Source organism: Cryptomeria japonica, chromosome 5 (assembly GCF_030272615.1).
Source record: "Cryptomeria japonica chromosome 5, Sugi_1.0, whole genome shotgun sequence".
Classification (NCBI taxonomy): Eukaryota; Viridiplantae; Streptophyta; class Pinopsida; order Cupressales; family Cupressaceae; genus Cryptomeria; species Cryptomeria japonica.
In genome coordinates, this window is record NC_081409.1 from 903,875,078 (window position 1) to 903,894,028 (window position 18,951).

At 38.0% G+C, this 18,951-nt stretch overlaps 1 protein-coding gene across 3 annotated transcripts in view; it reads right to left on the bottom strand.

Moving 5' to 3' along the window:
• The window catches only part of LOC131034643 (cysteine-tryptophan domain-containing zinc finger protein 3), an 87,184-nt gene that overhangs the window by 47,937 nt on the left and 20,296 nt on the right, over positions 1-18,951 (bottom strand). For all 3 annotated transcript variants that reach the window (XM_057966197.2, XM_057966198.2, XM_057966199.2), the window contains exons 3-6: positions 4,172-4,244; positions 2,032-2,165; positions 1,540-1,893; positions 53-1,437 (exon numbers count right to left, since the gene is read on the bottom strand). In XM_057966197.2, the coding sequence (XP_057822180.2) occupies positions 53-1,437; positions 1,540-1,893; positions 2,032-2,165; positions 4,172-4,244 (1,946 nt within the window). The remainder of the gene's footprint in view (positions 1-52; positions 1,438-1,539; positions 1,894-2,031; positions 2,166-4,171; positions 4,245-18,951) is intronic.

Consider the following 18,951-nt stretch of genomic DNA (forward strand, 5'->3'; position numbering starts at 1 on the left):
CATTTTCAACCTAGCATTTGGCCCAGTATCGAAGAAAACCAAATGGACTCACAGCCAAAACATCATATCGCAAAGCCAGTATTTAGGTAGAGGAGAAATCTTTAGTCCGATTGGGCGTAACCGCCATTTCCCACATGCATCACAAAACACCCAATCATCAAAGTCAGAAGTGTTGGTTGCTGGATCCTGAGTTGCAGACTGTTGTGGCAACAACTGCGTATCTACTTTCAAGACATGAGCTTTGATAGTAGACACGAGCTCTAATTTTTTCAAATCATGTTCATTGGCAACATCCCTTCTCTTTCCCCTTTCAATTCCATTTGAAATTTCTCTATCAAAGTGTTTGTACCTTGCTTGTTTTATACTCTCTTTGCAATGAGCCATGTTGATTTCTTTCTTGCAGACAAATTGTTCATCTGTACATTTTGCACTGTTACCATGTAAGTCCTTGCTATTGTTTTTAGATTGTTCCTTCTGCCCTTTGCTAGCACATGATTTTTCAGTTAATGATTCCTTCAATTTAGATTTTGTAACTACCTTGCTCTCTTCCTTCATTGATTTTTTATAAATATTAATGCCATTTGTTTTTTTATTTTCCATGTCCATGTCCTTTACATGTTCCATATTGACAACAACCTTTTCATGAGTGTCCACACGTCTGAGAACCATTTCTTTTGGAACTCCTTTATTTTCATCATCCAGCACATTCTTTTCCTTGTAAGTATTAGCTCCTGACAAACCTACTTTATTCACTTCCTTGAGTGACTTATTAATCTTCCTTACATTAGCAACATCTTTATGGCCATTCTCCTTTCTGGTTTCTATTGCTTGCCCCTCTCTTTGTATTTTATGTGACTCTTTTACCCCACCTGACAACGACCCCTTTCCTGTCTTAGACAGCATACTAGGATGTTTAGCAGCAGCAGTTTCCAAACTTCCAATTTTTGATGGACAAGCACTGAAATCCTTCCCATTACCTAAATTGTTGGGTTCTTTAGGTATTAAACTCCTTACCCTATGAATATCTGTCTCCACATCATGAGCAATTCCCATCTCTGGCTTTCTTTGATGCAATTCCTTCATTGAGAGTTTTGATGAATCCTTTGACACTAAAACATCAGATGCTTTAGATACTCTGAACTTTGTTCCAGTATCTGTCTTTACTTTCTTCACTTTATCACCTCTGAATTCAGAATATTGCTCTTTTTTCGATTCAAATATGCTAGCAGTGGTATCTTTTTTTGGTATTGGAGCTTGAATTCCTTTCCCACACTCAAAGCCAATACTATTTGCTAAGCAAGCTTCAGTTACCTGCGATTTCCCTGATGTTCTTTTAATAACTTTGGAAGACAGGTCTTCCTTTCCTTGTCCTTCCATTAATATCTTTGGAAGAGGTGAAAGGAGAGAACCACCAGGCACTTCAAATGATGTCATAATCTGCACCCAATAAACCAGAACCAATCAATAACACATTGCAATCTACAAAAAAATCCAACGTGTGATTGAAAAATAAATAAAGTGAGAAATATAGTTTCTTACTTGAATAATTGATAAGGGACTCATATCAGGAGGGCTATCCACTCCAGTGGCAACCATCTGACCTTTATTGAGAGTTTCTTCTGGTGATGTTGAAGATGAATTTTTAAGGCCCAAGCCAGTGGAAATTGCTGTATTTTTTTGGTGGGAAATGATATCAGAACCAAATTTGAAACGCAATTTGACACCATTTGAAGTCATTTTTTCCACAGAGAGGATTCCATCAAACTTAACATCATTTAGAGCCAAATTTTCCTCTGTAAACCCATGCAATGTGTTATCATTAAGAGATGGATTTCTGCAAGCAATTGAACCCCTTCTCCTGGGTCCATCTGTGATTACCAACCTAGCAGATTTCTGCAATATATACATCACAGAAAATCATTCCAGTCCAACTAAATAAAAAAACTACATTAACACAATGCTTTTCCATCAGTCTTTCAGTATTCACAACAGTTTCAGAAACACTCTTCAACAACAAAATATAACATGTACCTCCACAGCCCTCTCACTTGCAGTTGGTTGGGAACTGTAACTATGCACTTGCCCAGAACTATTTTGTTCTTTAGGTGTTTGAGGATTATGTTCTCTTATTGGTAAAAAGGAGCCATAATTTCCAAACTTTGGCCCTGTACAATTCGCACAACAGAAGATTAATACTAAAACAGAATCAATTTTAATTTCTCATTATTAACCTAAGGCCACTGCAGACCAATGTATTTGCTGATCTATTATGACTGTTAACACAATGTGTATTATGCATATCAGAGAACAATAATTATGATACTCCAACTCCCCTTCCACAAAGACAACCAATGGGATGTTTAAAATGGGCTCTGACCAAGGATCGACATAGATAAGAACTGATAACTCAGTAGAGATTGTGTTAAATCATTCATATACTGTATCTCCTTCACACACAATGTTATTTGTCATGTGGACAAAGATTTTGTGGGACTGCAGCAGTTCCAAAACAACTAAATTATCGGATAAGGTATTTATTATGCATTCATCATTCAACCTTTATATTTTCTGTGCCAATAATAGTTCGTAACAAATGAAAATCACTGCAAAAAAAAATCAGAACTTTGACTGCATCTTTAGTTACAAAATCAAAGAAAACACATAGGGCTGTAGTCAACGTACAATGTCTATTAGATGTTTCGATAAAATTGGTTGTCTGACTATGTATTAATTGTTAATATTAAGTGTTTGTCGGCTTCAGGTAGTTATAAGCGTAAGTTGGTTGACGGATGTGTTCCTCTTGGCAACCATCAGGTCCTTTAAATAGATTGTGTACCGTCAAGGAAAGTAGTATGATCTAGTCAGATAAACTCCAATCCCTGACTGACCATCTCTGGTCTTCTTCTATAATAATTTCATGTGCAAATAAAGATATATTTTACTCCTGTATCTGGTATGCATTATCATCTCTGTTATTAATTCATGTATTATTCTATCAGATAGAGCAGTAAAGAAGAGAAACAGCATGATATCCAGATCTTTTCATTATTCAAAACTAATTTGGTATTACAAATGAAAATAACTACTAAAAATCCACAACTTTGACTGCATATTTAGTTACAAATCAGAGCAAACAAATAGGTGACAAAATGATATCCAGATGTTTCTGCCATTAAGAACTAATAACCCACTCATGTTATATAACCATACATCATATCCTTAAGGAAATTTAAAACTGTGGAACAAAAAGGAAGCTTACCAAAGGGTTATGAACATATTTAAATGTGCTCAAACAACATTAAATTTTGCATTGCCTTTTCAATGTGCAAGGTATGACAAAAAATTCATACAAATTTCAGCACAAATATTATCAGTAAGTAGTTTACAAGGGAATTTTTATGACTGATGTATTAGTCCTGATCCCCAAAGGGTATCTGTAACACTGTATACAATTTAAGCATATATATTTTAAATAATTAATGCCAAAATGAGAAAGGGATATGCAATGGGGAAAACATAATTCATTGTTTGTTGTCAGGGTAATAAAAGCATTAAAGGCTGAATGTATTGGTCAGAAGATTGGGAAATCATTATCATGGCTGAATTAGTTCTCACAAAGTAAGATTAGGCCAAAAGCAAAAATCAACTTTGTTGCAAAGTCGTAATCCATGAAAATAAGAACAAAGGGCCCACACATAAATGCCTTCACCCATAACTGAAGGACTTGAATTACAGGCATCCATTCATGATTGCAAGTATCATTGGAATGATTAAGAACCTATATACAGTATGATAACAAGGCAGACATCCTCAACATTTGCCATGTAAGACAAAATCTAAATATATTAAAAGAGATGCCAACCTATTCAAATTATACAATACATTCGTACTATATGCAAAATCTGGGATAGTATCCTAACAGAAGAATACAAGATTCATGGCAAAATTGGCAACTCTGATCAGAAAGATACGAATTATATTGCTGTCTATAAATAACCAACGGGACTAATCAAGTACAACAAGTTAAAATAGCATGGTAAAGTCCAAAACCAAAAATAATTAAAAAGAGCTCCAAAATCAGACACCACATGAAGAATCACTAGCATAAAAACATATACCTACCAGTTGTAAAATTCAAATGCTTAAATGAAACACAAGGAGAAAAGCATACCTTGGTTTTCACAATAGTACTGCCCTTTAAAGAGATTTCGCAAAGGCCCAAAACAGTCACTCAGTCTGCGTTCCTGTTATCATAAGGATAAAACCATGGTTAGTTTTCTGCAAGTTTGCAACTTCAGCTTCCATGGACAATATATGACATGAACTCCCAAAAAATAAGAAATGACAGAGGAATGCATTTTCAACCCACCAGATTGTGATATCATTCTTCAAAAAACCCAATACCAAATATTTATGCACATGAGAAAAAGAAACATAGGAAAACATAAGGACAACCAAGATCTGTTCTATTTACCGGTACCCTGCCAACCGATAAGAGCCATAATTTTATTATTTGTGTTAGTATCCTGTGTGTATTAAGAAAAGAACAATAAAGCGAAGGTTACCAAAAGAAAATTGATGCAAAAGCATGATAGGGATCGAGCAATCTTGCATAATCCAAAAAGTGTTCCATTTTGTTATGTTATGTTTTGAAGTCTGTGTCGTGAGTTTTGGTGTGTTTGAGAACCTCGGTAATCTATGATGTTACTGCAAAGGATCGTGGTTGTGATATTGGTGAAGTGGACTCTTGCGTAGCTGTTGACATAAAAGTGAAGCATACAGTTGGCTGGACAGAGAATGAAGCATATAGTTGGCTGGACAGAGACTATAGCATACAAACAGCTAGAGAGAGTAAAGTGTAAGATCATTGGAAGACCAAGAGTTACCAACAACTAGTTTTAACTTTTAATAGCCAAAGAAAAGAGGGAACGTACATATGGTAAGAGTTGGAGCTGACAATGAGAACATAGTGATTCTTAGGCATAACTATGCTTGTAAACAGGGTTAAATGTACTGCAGACAGTCTCTACAAATAGGTTGATTATTGTCAGTGGGATGGGTAGTGTTGTCATTTTATGACACCCTTGGTCCATCAATGAGAACCGATCAGAGATATGTTCCATGGACCAGCGCTGCCCCAATTGATCAAGGAGAGAAGAATCATGAAGTGTGAAGTGTTGCCTTATCCGGAGGAAGTTCCTCCCTTGGCCTTTCCTTCTTCCCCGAAACTCCAGAACCCCGATGTTCCAAGGTTCTTTCTCTTTTTCTTTCTCTTTCCCTTCTCTCGCTTTTCCTTCTCTGGAACTCCGGAACCCCGAGGTTCTGAAGTTCCTTCCCTTTGCTGCCTCTCCTTTCCTTTCCTGGAACTTTGGAACCCCGAGGTTCCGAAGTTCCTCTCCTTCTCTCCCTTTCTTTTCTTCTCTCCCGGAACTCCAGAACCCCGAGATTCCGAAGTTCCTTTCTTTTCCCTTCCCCGGAACTCCAAAACCCCGAGGTTCCAAAGTCCCTTTGCACAGTTCCCCGGAACTCCGGAACCCCAAGGTTCCGAAGTTCCCTCCTAGCCCTTCTCCCTTCTTTTCTTCGGAACTCTGGAACCCCAAGGTTCCGAAGTTCTCTTCCTCGCTTCCCCTTCTTCTCTCCGGAACTCCGAAATCCCGAGGTTCCGAAGTTCCTTCCCCCTTTGCCTTCTCTCTCTTTCTCCGGAACCCCGAGGTTCCGAAGTTCCTTGCTGCTCTCCTTCATCTATCACGGAACTCCAGAACCTCGAGGTTCCGAAATCCTTCCCTTGTCTTCCTCACTTCGGGAGTCTGAGCTTCCGAAATCCCCGGACTTCCTTCCGACTGGCGACACTTCCGAATGGCGTGATCAACACTCAAGGCTTTAAATGCTCCAACAGTTTTGGTGACTTGTGCACTTTCTTTTGTGGAGCCACAAGGGTGCATTAAATGTTTTTGGCAGGATTTCCATCGAGGGAGATACGAGGCCATGCTTGGCGACTTATGTCATGTCTGACTTTGGAAGGTTAGTCAATCCACCTTCTCAGGATTGCCCTTTGTGGGTATGGATAGGTTGCTTGCATGTACAAGTCAAGTGCATGCACTTCCCTGCACTTCCAGACTAACATGCAGGGGTCATGATCACCCTTGTAACCATTTTTTCTATATAAAGGCTGTTAAGCCTCATTGTAAAGGGGTTCTCTCCCTATTGGCTTGAGCTATTACATGTTCTCCCACTTCTCTTGTATTTATCTTGCATTTATACAACTGTAAGTTTGGCCATTGGCCTTATAATTAATTGAAAAATCACCATTCTTGCCTTCTTTCAACCTATGTATGTTGTGTATGTTTTCTTACCTTCATTATAGGTGTATGTCTTGTGGCTTTTCTCTCCATATATGTTGTGTTAACTTGTTTTTTGAGTGTGACTTGTGGGAATCCTTCTCCCCTCTTGACACTTAGCGAATTCTAACCTCCATACATGCATTGGAGTCACTCATGCAACTGAAGTTTGTGCATCACCTGGGTGTTTTAGTTAATTCTTTGTGTCATCTTGGTGGGGAGAGGAACAATCTCTTCTTGGTGCATCACCTCCTTCTATTTCAAGCATTCTCTCTTCCCTTTACCTCTGCAAGTTGTTAGGATAGGTTTAGGAGTAAGTTTTGAAGTGTTGAGTTGGTTCAACACCTGCACCTAGACTAAGAAGGAAGTCGGCCTTCTCCGAAGATTCAACCCCCTTGCGCAAGGTCCCACACTTCGGGGTTGTTTCCATGTTTCACAAGGTTGCTGAATTGATAGCTCAGCAAGGGTGCGAGCTTTTGTGATAACAGGTAGCATAGGTCAATTAGGTTTCATCAATTTTGGAGTGGTCCACAGGATGTACAACATGCCTACAGATATTATTTTGTGCTTTGGTTGTGTAACTTTGGGCAACTAATAATAAATTGTTCATTTGAATCACTTTCAATTTGTGTTAAATGATATCATAGTGTTGTGACCTTTTTCACACATCACCCCATTGCAAATGGGGACCCCCAATTTCTACTTTTTAGGGTTCTTAGTCGCCAAACTTTTAGAGTCTTGGGCCAAAGGTTTGAAGTGGTTATCAAGGTCTATTCAGAGACTCAATCATCGGGACAGTGTTTGGACACCATCAAAGTGCTTAGAAAGCCTGAGGGACGAAAAACGCAATTGCTTAGGGTCAATTATGACAACCTCCTATTTTTGGGGGATTTTGATTTTTTGCTTTTACATTTTTGGCATTTTGGGACCAATCCGGGAAGCAGCTTTTTCACCTGCTTTTTGCTTTTCTCCTTTTTCAGCTTTTTTGAAAGTTGACCTAGGACTAGGTCACTCAAGTCATGGCAACAAGGTTCTTGTATTCGAAATGAAATTTTTTTATCTCCAAGTGTGAAAAGCAATGGAAAATCATATGAGCCAGGTGTTGATCAAGAAGTTCCAGATAAACACGAAGTGTTGAGCAAGAAAATTCATCAAGTGTTTATGGCAAAGAAAGTTTCTAAATGGAGAAGGCAATGTCTTGTGCCATAGCAAATTCTGCCCAAGGAAAAGTTGAGAATGGCTTGCCAATGCACAAACTCTGCCAAAGAGAAAGTTTCTAAATGGAGAAAGCAATGTCTTGTGCCATAGCAAATTCTTCCAAGGCAAAAATGAAATATGTCTCAACTACACATGAGTTTCCCCCAAGGCAAAGATGAAAATGTCTCAACTACACGAGTTCTCCCAAGGTAATCTCAACAGCACATGAGTTCCCCCCAAGGCAAAAATGAAAATGTCTCAACCGCACATGAGTTCCCCCCAAGGTTGGAAGAAAAAACGATGTGACAACAAGCAAACTCCTACCAACACATAGCAAAAATGACTTGGTAGCAAGTGAAGTCCGCCCAACACTTAGGAAAATTCCTTGTCCAAGTAGCAAATCCGCCCAAGGAGAGGATAAGAAAATTGGTTAAGTGTTGATACCTTGGAGAAAATAAATTTTGAAAATTTGGCTAAGTGTTGATACCTTGGAGAAAATAAATTTTGAAAATTTGGCTAATTGTTGATACCTTGGAGAAAATAAATTTTGAAAATTTGGCTTAAGTGTTGATACCTTGGAGAAAATAAAATTTGAAAAACTGGCTGTGTTGATAACTTGGACAAAATAAACTTTGAAAATTTGGCTGTGTGAAATCCAAGGTGAAGATCACCCAAGAGAGAAAGGTTGGAAAATTTCTTGGCCACACATGAAGGCATAAAATTCCTCAACCACATGCAAAGTCCGCACAAGGAATGGGTAAAGAAGAGGTAAAGTTTGGCATGAGAAGGCATGAAGTCTGCCCCCCAAGAGAGAAATGTCTTGACCAAGTGCCAAGTCCGCCAAGGAAAAGCAAGAAATAGCATGGCAAAGGCTAAACTCCACCCATGATGGAAAAACATATGGCGTAAGACATGTCCAAGTCCGCCCAAGTGAAATGGCATGACAAGGTAGTAAATCCGGTTGGAACAAATATGTCATGACACATGGTCAAATCCGCCAAGGTTTAAGTGAAAATGTCTCAAGCCATAGCCAACTCTGCCAAAGGCATGATTGGAAATATCCTAGCACATGATGAAGTCCGCTTGGGAAAAGCACAAAATATCCTAGCAAATGATGAAGTCCGCTTGGGAAAAGCAAAACGTCCTAACAATGCATGAAGTCCGCCCAGCACTTAGCATGAAAATGGCATAGCACATCATTAATTCCGCCAACGGCGAAGTAAAGAATCGCATGACATAAGCCAAAGTCCGCCTTAACACTTAGAAAATTGGCATGGCAATGGGTAAAGTCCGCCCAAGAAAGGATAAACATGGCATGAAGACACTTAAAGTCCCCCCAAGGTACCAAGAGAATGGCATAACATATGCCAAAGTTCACCAAAGCAAAGAGAAAGAATGGCCTAAGGCCACATGAAGTCTGTCATCTTGAAGTTAAAAATGGCACAACATATGCCAAACTCTGCCAAGCTCATGAAAGAAATGTCCTGGAGCATGGTAAAGTCTGCCATGGATGAAGAGTTGACCAAGTTTGAAAAGTCAAAGAAAGTTGCCCAACACTTAAAGTTATTTCTCAAAAAATATGCCCAACACTTAGAGAAATTTCTTAAAACACATGAAGAATCTAGAAGATTCCTTGCCAACACATGGACAAGATAAAGATAAGGTGTGCAGTGGCGCCAAGAGTAAAAATAGAAAGTTTCTTTTGAAGGGATTAAGTTGCCATTTTGAGGAAGGTAAGAAGAGGACTTGGTTCAATGAATCCATGAAAGAATATAAAGATGCTAAAAAGATTGAATTTTTCAACCTTATATCAATTTCAACTTATCATTTTCATTCTCATTCTTTCTCAAGTTCGAAAGTGAAAGGTCCCTCTCTCCCAAGTTCAAAGAAAGAAGATTTTTGAAGGCAACAAGTGGATTTTTTTTAGCAAAGAAGAAATTGATCAAGAATTTTCAGAAGTGAAGGGTTTTTTTTTCCAAAGAAATCAGTCAAAAGTATAAATTCAAAGTTTAAAATTTGGGTTATTGACTGATTTCCTTTGTTCTTTTCTGTCTTAAACACTAATTTTCATAAATTTTATCAAGTGCTGAGCAGATTTCTTCCATGTTGCAGTCTGATTTTTTTACAGATTTTTATCTTATGACAGGCTGAAGGTCCAAATTTAAGACAAAAGAGTTCAAAAACCAGGATTAAAATCTTGAAGTTTATTGAAAGTAATATTCATTTTTTTCCATGTATCTTTCAGGTAGTAGATGACCACTCAGGGAGGGCTTTCGAGAAAGGTCCTAATGAAATTTGCAAACAAAGGAGTACAGCTTGAGTCCAAAATCACTTCAAAGTGGAAAATGGTTGGAGACACCAACCTTGGTCATGTGGATTTCAAGGAATTCAGAAGAAGAATGTACGGGTAAGATGGATATTTACCCACACCAATTGCTCGACGAATGATGAGGAATGGCATAAACCAAGCAGCCAGATTTCCACCAGCCGTGGAATGCAGTGAGCTGATTTTTGAATGTGCAATACACTATAACGTCCAAGAAAGGCAGATCATTACACCTGATGGGAGAGTATTGGCTTACCTTGGAGAATTGGCTATCCAAGGAGCATTCAAGATTCCAAACTACAACCAAACCTCATTCAAAACCAAGCAAGAAACCAAAAAAATTTATGAAGACCAGCTTGAAGCTTGTGCGACAATTATCAATAAGCTATGGCTGGAGAAGCCAAGGGCCACCTATAAAAAGATGCCAAAGAAGCTTCTTCGCACTGATTTCAAGGAGGATTATGGGGACATTATTTTGCAATTGAATAGAGTAATGGGCAGCCCTCAGGGTGCACCATTTGAGACTTGGATGTATTATTTTGTTGATGAGATTACTTTAGGGGTCAAAATGTTCAATTGAGCTAGGATAATCAGCAATAACCTAGACAAGCAACTGAGAAATTTGGAGAGGACAAAGTCCTTCTACATGAGTTCCTACACTATTTACCTACTGGCTAGAAATTATAGATACACAGGATTGATTTGCAAGCATGTAGTGTGATGGTGAGAATGAATTCAAGGCAAATGACTATCATCCACAGTTGCAACTTCATGAAAAATCCCATTTCAAACGAGTGAATGATACATTTTTAATGTACATCACTAGAATAATGCAAGGAGGAACTCATTAGAGGCTCACTCAAGAAGCCAAGGACTTCGTAAGCAAATTTGGATCCCGATTCATTCAGTATCCAAGATTCACGTATTTGAAAGTTCGGGGATTTACCTGATGTCCTTACAGACTCCCAATTTATCCCACCAATAAAATGATATTGCTTGAAATTCTTAGGCAATTGGAAACATATGAGGGCTTCCAAAGAGCAAAGCACAAGACTGCAATTTCCTTTCCATTTTTTATTGGAAATTTGTTGGAATCATGTTCAACTACACAAGCAACTAAAGGTGCAAGGCAAGAGATGCAATGGTATCCATTCATCTTCTACCGATCTAGAGCTAACTTTGATCCCCACAATCACATTGAATTGGTCAATGGAGAGATATACAGGCATAGTGTGGATCTTGAAGACTTTGGGGTGAATGCTATAGATGAATTTGATATTGGGAAAAGGCTATGGTCAACATTGCCTATAAATTTGATCAGAACAATTGAGCTTTTCCGTGTGCCTGACCAACTGTAAGATGGTGGAGAATACACTCAGCCATGCTATGATGAGAATAGGCCTCTTTCTTCGGTGAGATGCTCGGAACCAGAACTTGCAGATTTGGCCACCCTGATGTGGCCAATTGTCAAATAGACACAATGGTGGGTTGATCAACAAGTGCAAGAGCTTAAACGAAGAAGTATGACTCTCACTTACAATTTGATGGGCGTAATGGAGTCGTTTTCTTCTAATGAAGGAGCATCTCAAAGTGTTGGGCCACTTGAACGTATCGATTCAAGAAAAAGAAAAGAAAAGCTGAAGGTTTTGCGAGATCCAAAGGAAAGAAAGTTGTAAATGAGGGGGCTGCTAAAAAGAAATAGAGATCGGAGCCATCCCATTCCGCCACATCAAGAAATTTGAACGGTGCATTAATTCTTGAAGATGAACCAATGGCTGAGAAGAAGATTCCTTCTCCAATTCATGAAGGAAATATAGAATCAATCCAGCAAGAGAATCAAGAACCCCCAGCTCCTTCAAATACAGAGATAATCAAGTCAAAAAATGAGATAGATATACTAGACGAAGGATTCCAAGAGGGAATGATTTCCGCTCTTCGAGGGGTTGAGGATAATCCATGTGATGAAAGTAATTAGGAAGAGGAAGGTATTGAACAACCCACAATTCCTAATTGGTTAAAAGAAAGGATGAAAGTAAAAGTACCTATGGAAGTTCAAGAAGAAGATGACATAGCTGATTTCTTGGCTAGGTTGGGATAGGTTGCAGTAATGAAGACAGCCAAAAGGTTTTCCACGATTCAAAGGGACGAAACAAGTTGTCGTTCAATTCAAATTGTTGTGCCAAAAGTTGATAAGGCAAAGGAAGACATTACACCTCAAGAGTATGAAATTACAACTATCAAGTTAGGCCCAACCACCAAAGGACAAGAAGTTGAGGACTTGGATAATACAGTCATTTCCATCAAGGCAAGATTAGAAAAAGAAATAGAAAAGAAAAGGGTGTACAAAAAGGAAGTTGAGCAGTTCAAGAAATATATCCAACATTTGACCAACCCTATTAATCAAGGGGATGCACCTGCTCCTCCACTCTTAACTCTTCCACAAGAAACTATTGAAGATTTTGAAGAAAGGAAAGTGACAGCTAGAGAAGCTAAGGAATGGATAGCAGATAACAATGATGAGGCTATCACATTCGTGGAAAAGTTGATGTTGGCATACGGACAAACTTCTTATTTGCTCTCCAGAATTGCAAGCATGGCAGAAACGTGGGAAGATCTTCAAGATAGAATAATCCCATGCCTAAGGGTGTTGAAAGGGGTCTCCAAACAAGAATTGATAGATGGACATGTGATTGCAGCTAGAGCTGTATATGATTTCAACACATGGTATTGGGCATTAATTGCACGAAATGAAGTTCTGGAAAAGGTAAAGGTTGATAGCATCAGAGTTGAAGAGTAGATTAAAGAAATTCAAAACAAGATTCTCCTTGTGGCTACTAATATACTTGCGAAAGACACAATTCGGGAAAATGAAATGCAAATGGAAAATCTAAAGCTCAAAACTCAGGAGAATTTCTTCACTATCACAGGACCAATCCTGAAATAGAATTTCACTAGGGCATCAAGTTTCTTTTCCATCAAAAATGCTTTCCAGAAACAGGAATTGGAATGGGAAAACGCTTTTGCTACATATGCAAATAACATGGACAGAATGGAGTTCAAGATGAATATGCTGCCACATGTCATGATGGAAGAGGTCAACCCTATTGTGTCCAGATTCATTGAACAAGCTGTTGTGGAAAGAGGATAAGGATGTACCTTCCTAGAAGATAGCTCCTCGTGCCACTTGTCTTTCATGCATTACTTCTTATTGCTATTATGGGTAACCCTAATTAGGGTATCTATGTTTTGATCTCTGTCATGTCCCCGATTTTTGCCCTTCCTTAGTGACAGAATTTCTAGCAGGGTTGGTCTATTATCTGGTTCCCATAGGCCAGCAGAGCGTGGAGGGAACCAACTCAGGGGCTTAGAGAGTCATGCATGAGCCTTTCAGGCAGTTCGGAGCAGTTGACAACAGTTTTCTAAAATTTGGGAGGGATTCCTATTTTTTAGGGATTGACTGGGAGTGGTCTAGGAGGCATCTGGAGGCATCTGGAGCGTTTTGCAGATTTTGAGTGCATCTCCTATTTTTTAGGAGGAACTCCTAGTCCACTGACAAACCTTCCAGAGGTGCACACAGCAGAGGACCATTGGGATTCAATTTCAGGTTGACAAGATCAGTCTCCTACTTTTTAGGAGCATTCCTAGATTTTAGGGGAGAACTACCAGTTGGCCTATGAATTTCAGGCATCTTTCACAATCAAGTGACTACAATCAGTTTTCAGTTTTGAGCTCATTTGAGCATTTTATGAATAAATTAGGAAATATTAAAATATTTTCCAAGTTGGATTAAATAAATAATAATAAAGTGAAATAATATAATCACTTTATATTATAATAAAGTGGCCCCTTGGCACATTTTCCTAGAAGTTATAAAAAGGTTATAACTTAATAATATGGCCACCTTTAATGAGGAATTAGACCCTCAATGGGTCAAACCACTTAGGGTAAGTTATTTTTTAATAAAAAAAACATTTTAACATGTTTTATGATGCCAAAAGTACAACACTAACCCCAAATTCGAATTAGGGTTTGAGGCATGTTAAAAAGTGATGGAGGCAGCCATTTTTGCATAGGAAGAGATTATTATTTACATCAGCTTGCAGGTTGGAGCTCAAGAAGGGTTTCTACAGCAGATTTGGCCTTCCAAGAACAAAAACTCTTGGGAGAAGTGAGAGTTGGACGTAGCCCCAGCCTTCAAGAAGGCAAGAGCCTCATATTTTCAGTTTGCTATCAGCTGGATATTGACTCATTGAAATGGAAATTGCAGATCAGTCAATTGTACAGGCAGAAATTGGTTTCAGAATTGTAGAGTGCAGATCTGAGGAAGGAATATCACCATTTGTTGATTCTTTCACTCCCAGCTGGCCCATACAATTCCAGAAGCTGATGTCATAATTGAGGAGAGCTTCATTTCCTAGTTTTGGGTTTGAGAAAATTTCCTGATCTGTTTCAGAGCAGTCGCAGAGAGGTTTGGAATTAGGAGCTGCTCACAATTCTTCAGCTAGCTGTATCTATCAGCCAAACCCCTACATACCCTAGCTGGCCGTACAGTTTGGCCCAACAGTAAAATCATCATTAACAGTCCAATATTGTAGCAGATCTGATGTGTTAATATTTCGGACTTATCAGGAACTAACAGCAGTTATATTGTGGTGTTGAAAATCTCCTTCAACAATTATCTTGGGATTGTGCAAGTTTGCTCTGGCCGTACAAACCTGGTACAGCCTCCTTGTTGTCCATTTGGTAGCAAATAGTAATCAGTTTTGTCTCAGTTTTATGTGCAAATTGATTCTTAGTTGTTTCATTTCAGTTCCTAGCAATTTCTTGTTCATTCAATTCATATTATCTCAAAACCAAATATTACAAACCTTAAAACTTTGAAAGATCAGAAATAATAAGAAAATCAGAATTTTCAGTGGTTAAAATCAAAATTTTCAGTGAATAGCCAGTAGGGGATATTTCAATCTAGGCCGTTGATCACTGTTCAATTTGGGCCTTTCGTTTGTTTTCAGAAACTCTATATAAACCCCTCTTCTATCATTTTATTGTGTGGAGAGATTTATGAGATTGTTGCTAAGAGCTATTTTGATAATAAAAGTTCATTTGCATTTGCTTTGAATCCTTATTGCTATCACATGGTTGCATGGTTTCATGTTTTCTTAACTTAGAATAGATTTACTTTACAAAGTTGTTAGATGAATGGAAGATTTGATAGCATAGAGTGGTGAAATTGTTGCTCATACTTTTTATGAATAAATGATTTTTGTTCAATGTGTAAAGTTAGCCTGGGCTTACTTTGTGGATGCTTTAACTTCTACTTTGGATAAATATTGTTCACTTGATGGTACTGTTCACAATATGAAAATCTTTAGCACAACCCTTGAAGATTGCACCTATTTTGTGTAGTAGTCCTTAGTGTGGTGAAGCAAAGTGTGGTTATTGGTTTCACCTAATCTTTACCGTCTCTTAAATTCTTAGGAGTAAAAAAGAATTTCTAAACCCTTTTCTTTTTCCCCTTTTTTAAAGTCTAAATTGAGAAAATCCCAAAAAAACAAAGCAAAAAGTTTTCATTGTGATTGAAATTCACAAGTCCCCCTTGGATTATCAGCATACATCACCCAAGAAGCTATATTCAACATTAAAGTCGCTAGTTTGTAGTGTAAACCTTGGAATCGCCATAGGATCTTCATTGCAACCTTAGCATACGCGGTGATTTTATTCAAGAGAGGATAAAGTGTCTTTTGAGCATCTTTATGCTGTGTTCGATGTGTCATAAAACACGCACCAACACATAGGAGCCAAGTTTTGTGAGTGAGTTGTTTAGCTCCATAACAAAGTAAATTTGTGCATTTTACTTTGCAATTGGTCAAGAAATAGCAATGAATGAATGAATGAAAGATTTTAATAACGTCCACGAGGCCCAAGCAGCCTATGGGACCCACGAACAGCACAAAGACAAAGACCCCTCACTAGGGTATATTGTTGTTAAGCAATTGTAGTTTCTTTTCCAGATCAGTTCTTCGATGGTGAATGTTAATCAACAAATTTGCAGTTTTTTCCAACCTATCATCTTCAAATAATGTGCTTAATTTGTTAATTTTCAAGGTGTCTTCATAGTTCATGTGGATGTCGCTATACACTAAGCATTCCATGATAAAATGCCATTGTCTCAACTACTTCTGCATCGCAAAGAAGATATAACATTTTTCCCCACTCCTCTTTAGGTATCATCCATCTGCCTATTTCACATCTCAAGTGGTGAGAACTTGTCCTTAACTGCGCATCAACATTTTTGCTTTCCATTTAATATTGGCTCCTATGTAGCTTTTTTCCTCGTGATCTCCCGTTGGGTTGAATTCTTTGATATAATGATCTTTTTTTTGCCCGTTTTCTTTATTCCATATACCATGTCTAAATTTTTCTCAAATATTTTTTTATTTCCTTATTAGTGATTGGGCAATCTATCATGCTAATGTCCCATTTCTTCATCCAATTGTCATTTTGTTTCATCCATGTCTTCTTCCTTCTGGTTAGCTTTTCTTCTACTACCATCTTGGGTCAGCGGTACATTTCCATATTTTGAATTTTCCTTAAATAACTTACTAATCGAATCACTGTTGATGCTTCCAAAGGGAAGAAGCCAGTTTCTGCTAATAAGATTTCATATGGAACTGCAGTTTTAATTGAGGTTGCTTAAGATAAGATGTTTTTGAATTCTTTCTACTTGCCTCCATTTCTGATATGACATGCTACTGCCCCATATTTCACACCCATATAAGATCACCGGGGTGACCAACAAACCAAAAAGCATTTTCTTGGTTCTCCAATCCCATAGTTCAGCATTCCTACATCTATTTTGTAGTGAATACAATGCTTTCCATCCCCCTTGGATTCTTTTAGATCTACATGTTTCCCAATGGCCCGCAAAGGAAGAAGAGTAGGAAACAATTGAAAGGGAAGAGTTTTCTATGTTGAAAATGAAAACCTTGCTGACATATTGAGAACCCTTCACCTAAGGCTAAAATTCATGGCATTGTCCCTCAACAATTAGACCTTGACTTTGATGAGTAAATAAAAATAGAAGATAGGTTTTTAACATCCATCATGAAGGCTGAAAACAAACCAAGGTTTGATGTCCAAATCTACTCAGATAGCCTAAATATAGAAGAATTGATGGATTGGACAACAATAGAGTTAGAGAAATATTATGAGTTTGAATCAATTGAGAACCCCCAATGAAAGGACATGTTGCATTGTGATGGGATTTTGTGACAAGAAGAAGATTGCGTGCAGACTAAGACAACATGATCAAGAAGCTTGAGGGGATGTTCACAATAGTCTTGTTCAAGAAGCCCCAAGGACCAAAATCTCTGCCAAGACACATCTATACAAGAATATACAAAGGAATTTTAAAGACTCAACATCCGGGCTAGTCACAAAGATGATGATTAGGAGAAAATCTCCCAATCTGTGAATGGGTTGTGCATTTCAATTCATGTTCAAAATAGGTTTGCTAAATATACATTCCATAGAAAAGACCTAACAAGTAGCACCTGGAGCAAAGAAATCCCATAAACAACAAGACACAAAAGGAGTAAACAAAGCATAAGAAGACAAACCTACATGTAGAAGGAAGTGGCAAAGCTGATTTCTACATAGAGATCAAATGAAGAGAAAAATTCAAGTCATAAAGAAGAGGTGGCTTCTTAGAAACTTGCTATAAATGTGGATAGGCGAGTTATCAGGCATATGAGTGTCTGAACACCAAGCAAAAGCAAGGTCGTTCAAAGAAGTGAGTGCAACTTGCATAGGCCAAAGAGGAAAGTAAAGCCAAAAAGCAGAACTCCAAAGCATGAATAAAAATTGATCATTTGCACAGTGTTGACCATCCAAAGAAGACAATGAACTATGGTGGAGGAAGAGCATCTTTTGCACCAAGTGCAAGTCAAGCAGTAAATGTCACAAATTGATAATCAATAGAGGTAGCACAAATAACTTTGTGTCCACAAATATTGTTCAAGAAATTGGATTAAAAGTTGTTAGACACCCCACAATATACAAACTCTCTTGGTTGCAAAAGGGTCAATGAAACAATGCAAGGATCCATTCCACATTGAAAGTTACATTGATGAGGTAATGATGCGATGCAATCCTAAAGGACATATGACATGTACTTTTGAGAAGTCCTGGTAATATGACAAAAACACAATCCATAATGGGCAAAAGAACACCTTCACCATCAAAAAGGATGGTAAAAATTTTGAGTTGTGCTTGACATCAGAAGAAGACACCATTATAAGTCAAGTGATGTTGCTAAGCAACAAGGAGTTTCTAAAGGAGAAAATGAACATAAAGGAATATTATGTGTTAGTGCTCAAGCAAACACATGCAGAGATGTCAAGGCACATCTCAGAGGAGTCAAAGATTGAAACATACTCAAGGAGCAAGTAGTGATATCAATTGTGAGATGCCAAAGGGATCGCCACCAATACAAAGCATCTCACATTGCATTGATTTAATCAAAGGATCCAATTTGCCAAATGAGGCATCACACAAAATGAGTCTAACTATAAGTGTCGATCACAAGTAGCAGAGTTGTTGGAAAAAAGTTTATTAAAAGTGTGAGATTTTGCCAAGATCAAGGGCAAAATGAAAAGCATAAAAAGAGACAATAGAATGACAAGAACAAACTGTAATCTCATCAATATACAAATGATCAACTGAATTAACCAATACAATGAATATGAGCCTGCTTATATAGGCAAGGCTATATGGATATACGAGCACACGATCATGACATGTGGCTCAATGAGAAACAAGGGTAGGTAAGAAATACTAGGGGTAGGTAAGAGAAATAATATAATATTCCACAAGAGGTGGATGACCTACCGAATGTGGAGTGTAACAGCAAAATAAGACCATAAAAGGTGGAATTTCTCCTACAAGTTATATCCCTATGTGCACACTCCCCTAAGTGTCTCATATCCAAACTACAAAGAGATGAATTATCCTAAGTTATCTTAAGTAAAGTGTAATAATATCCATGATGAATATTTATTTACACCAACAAAAAGAATATATGTGCCCGGG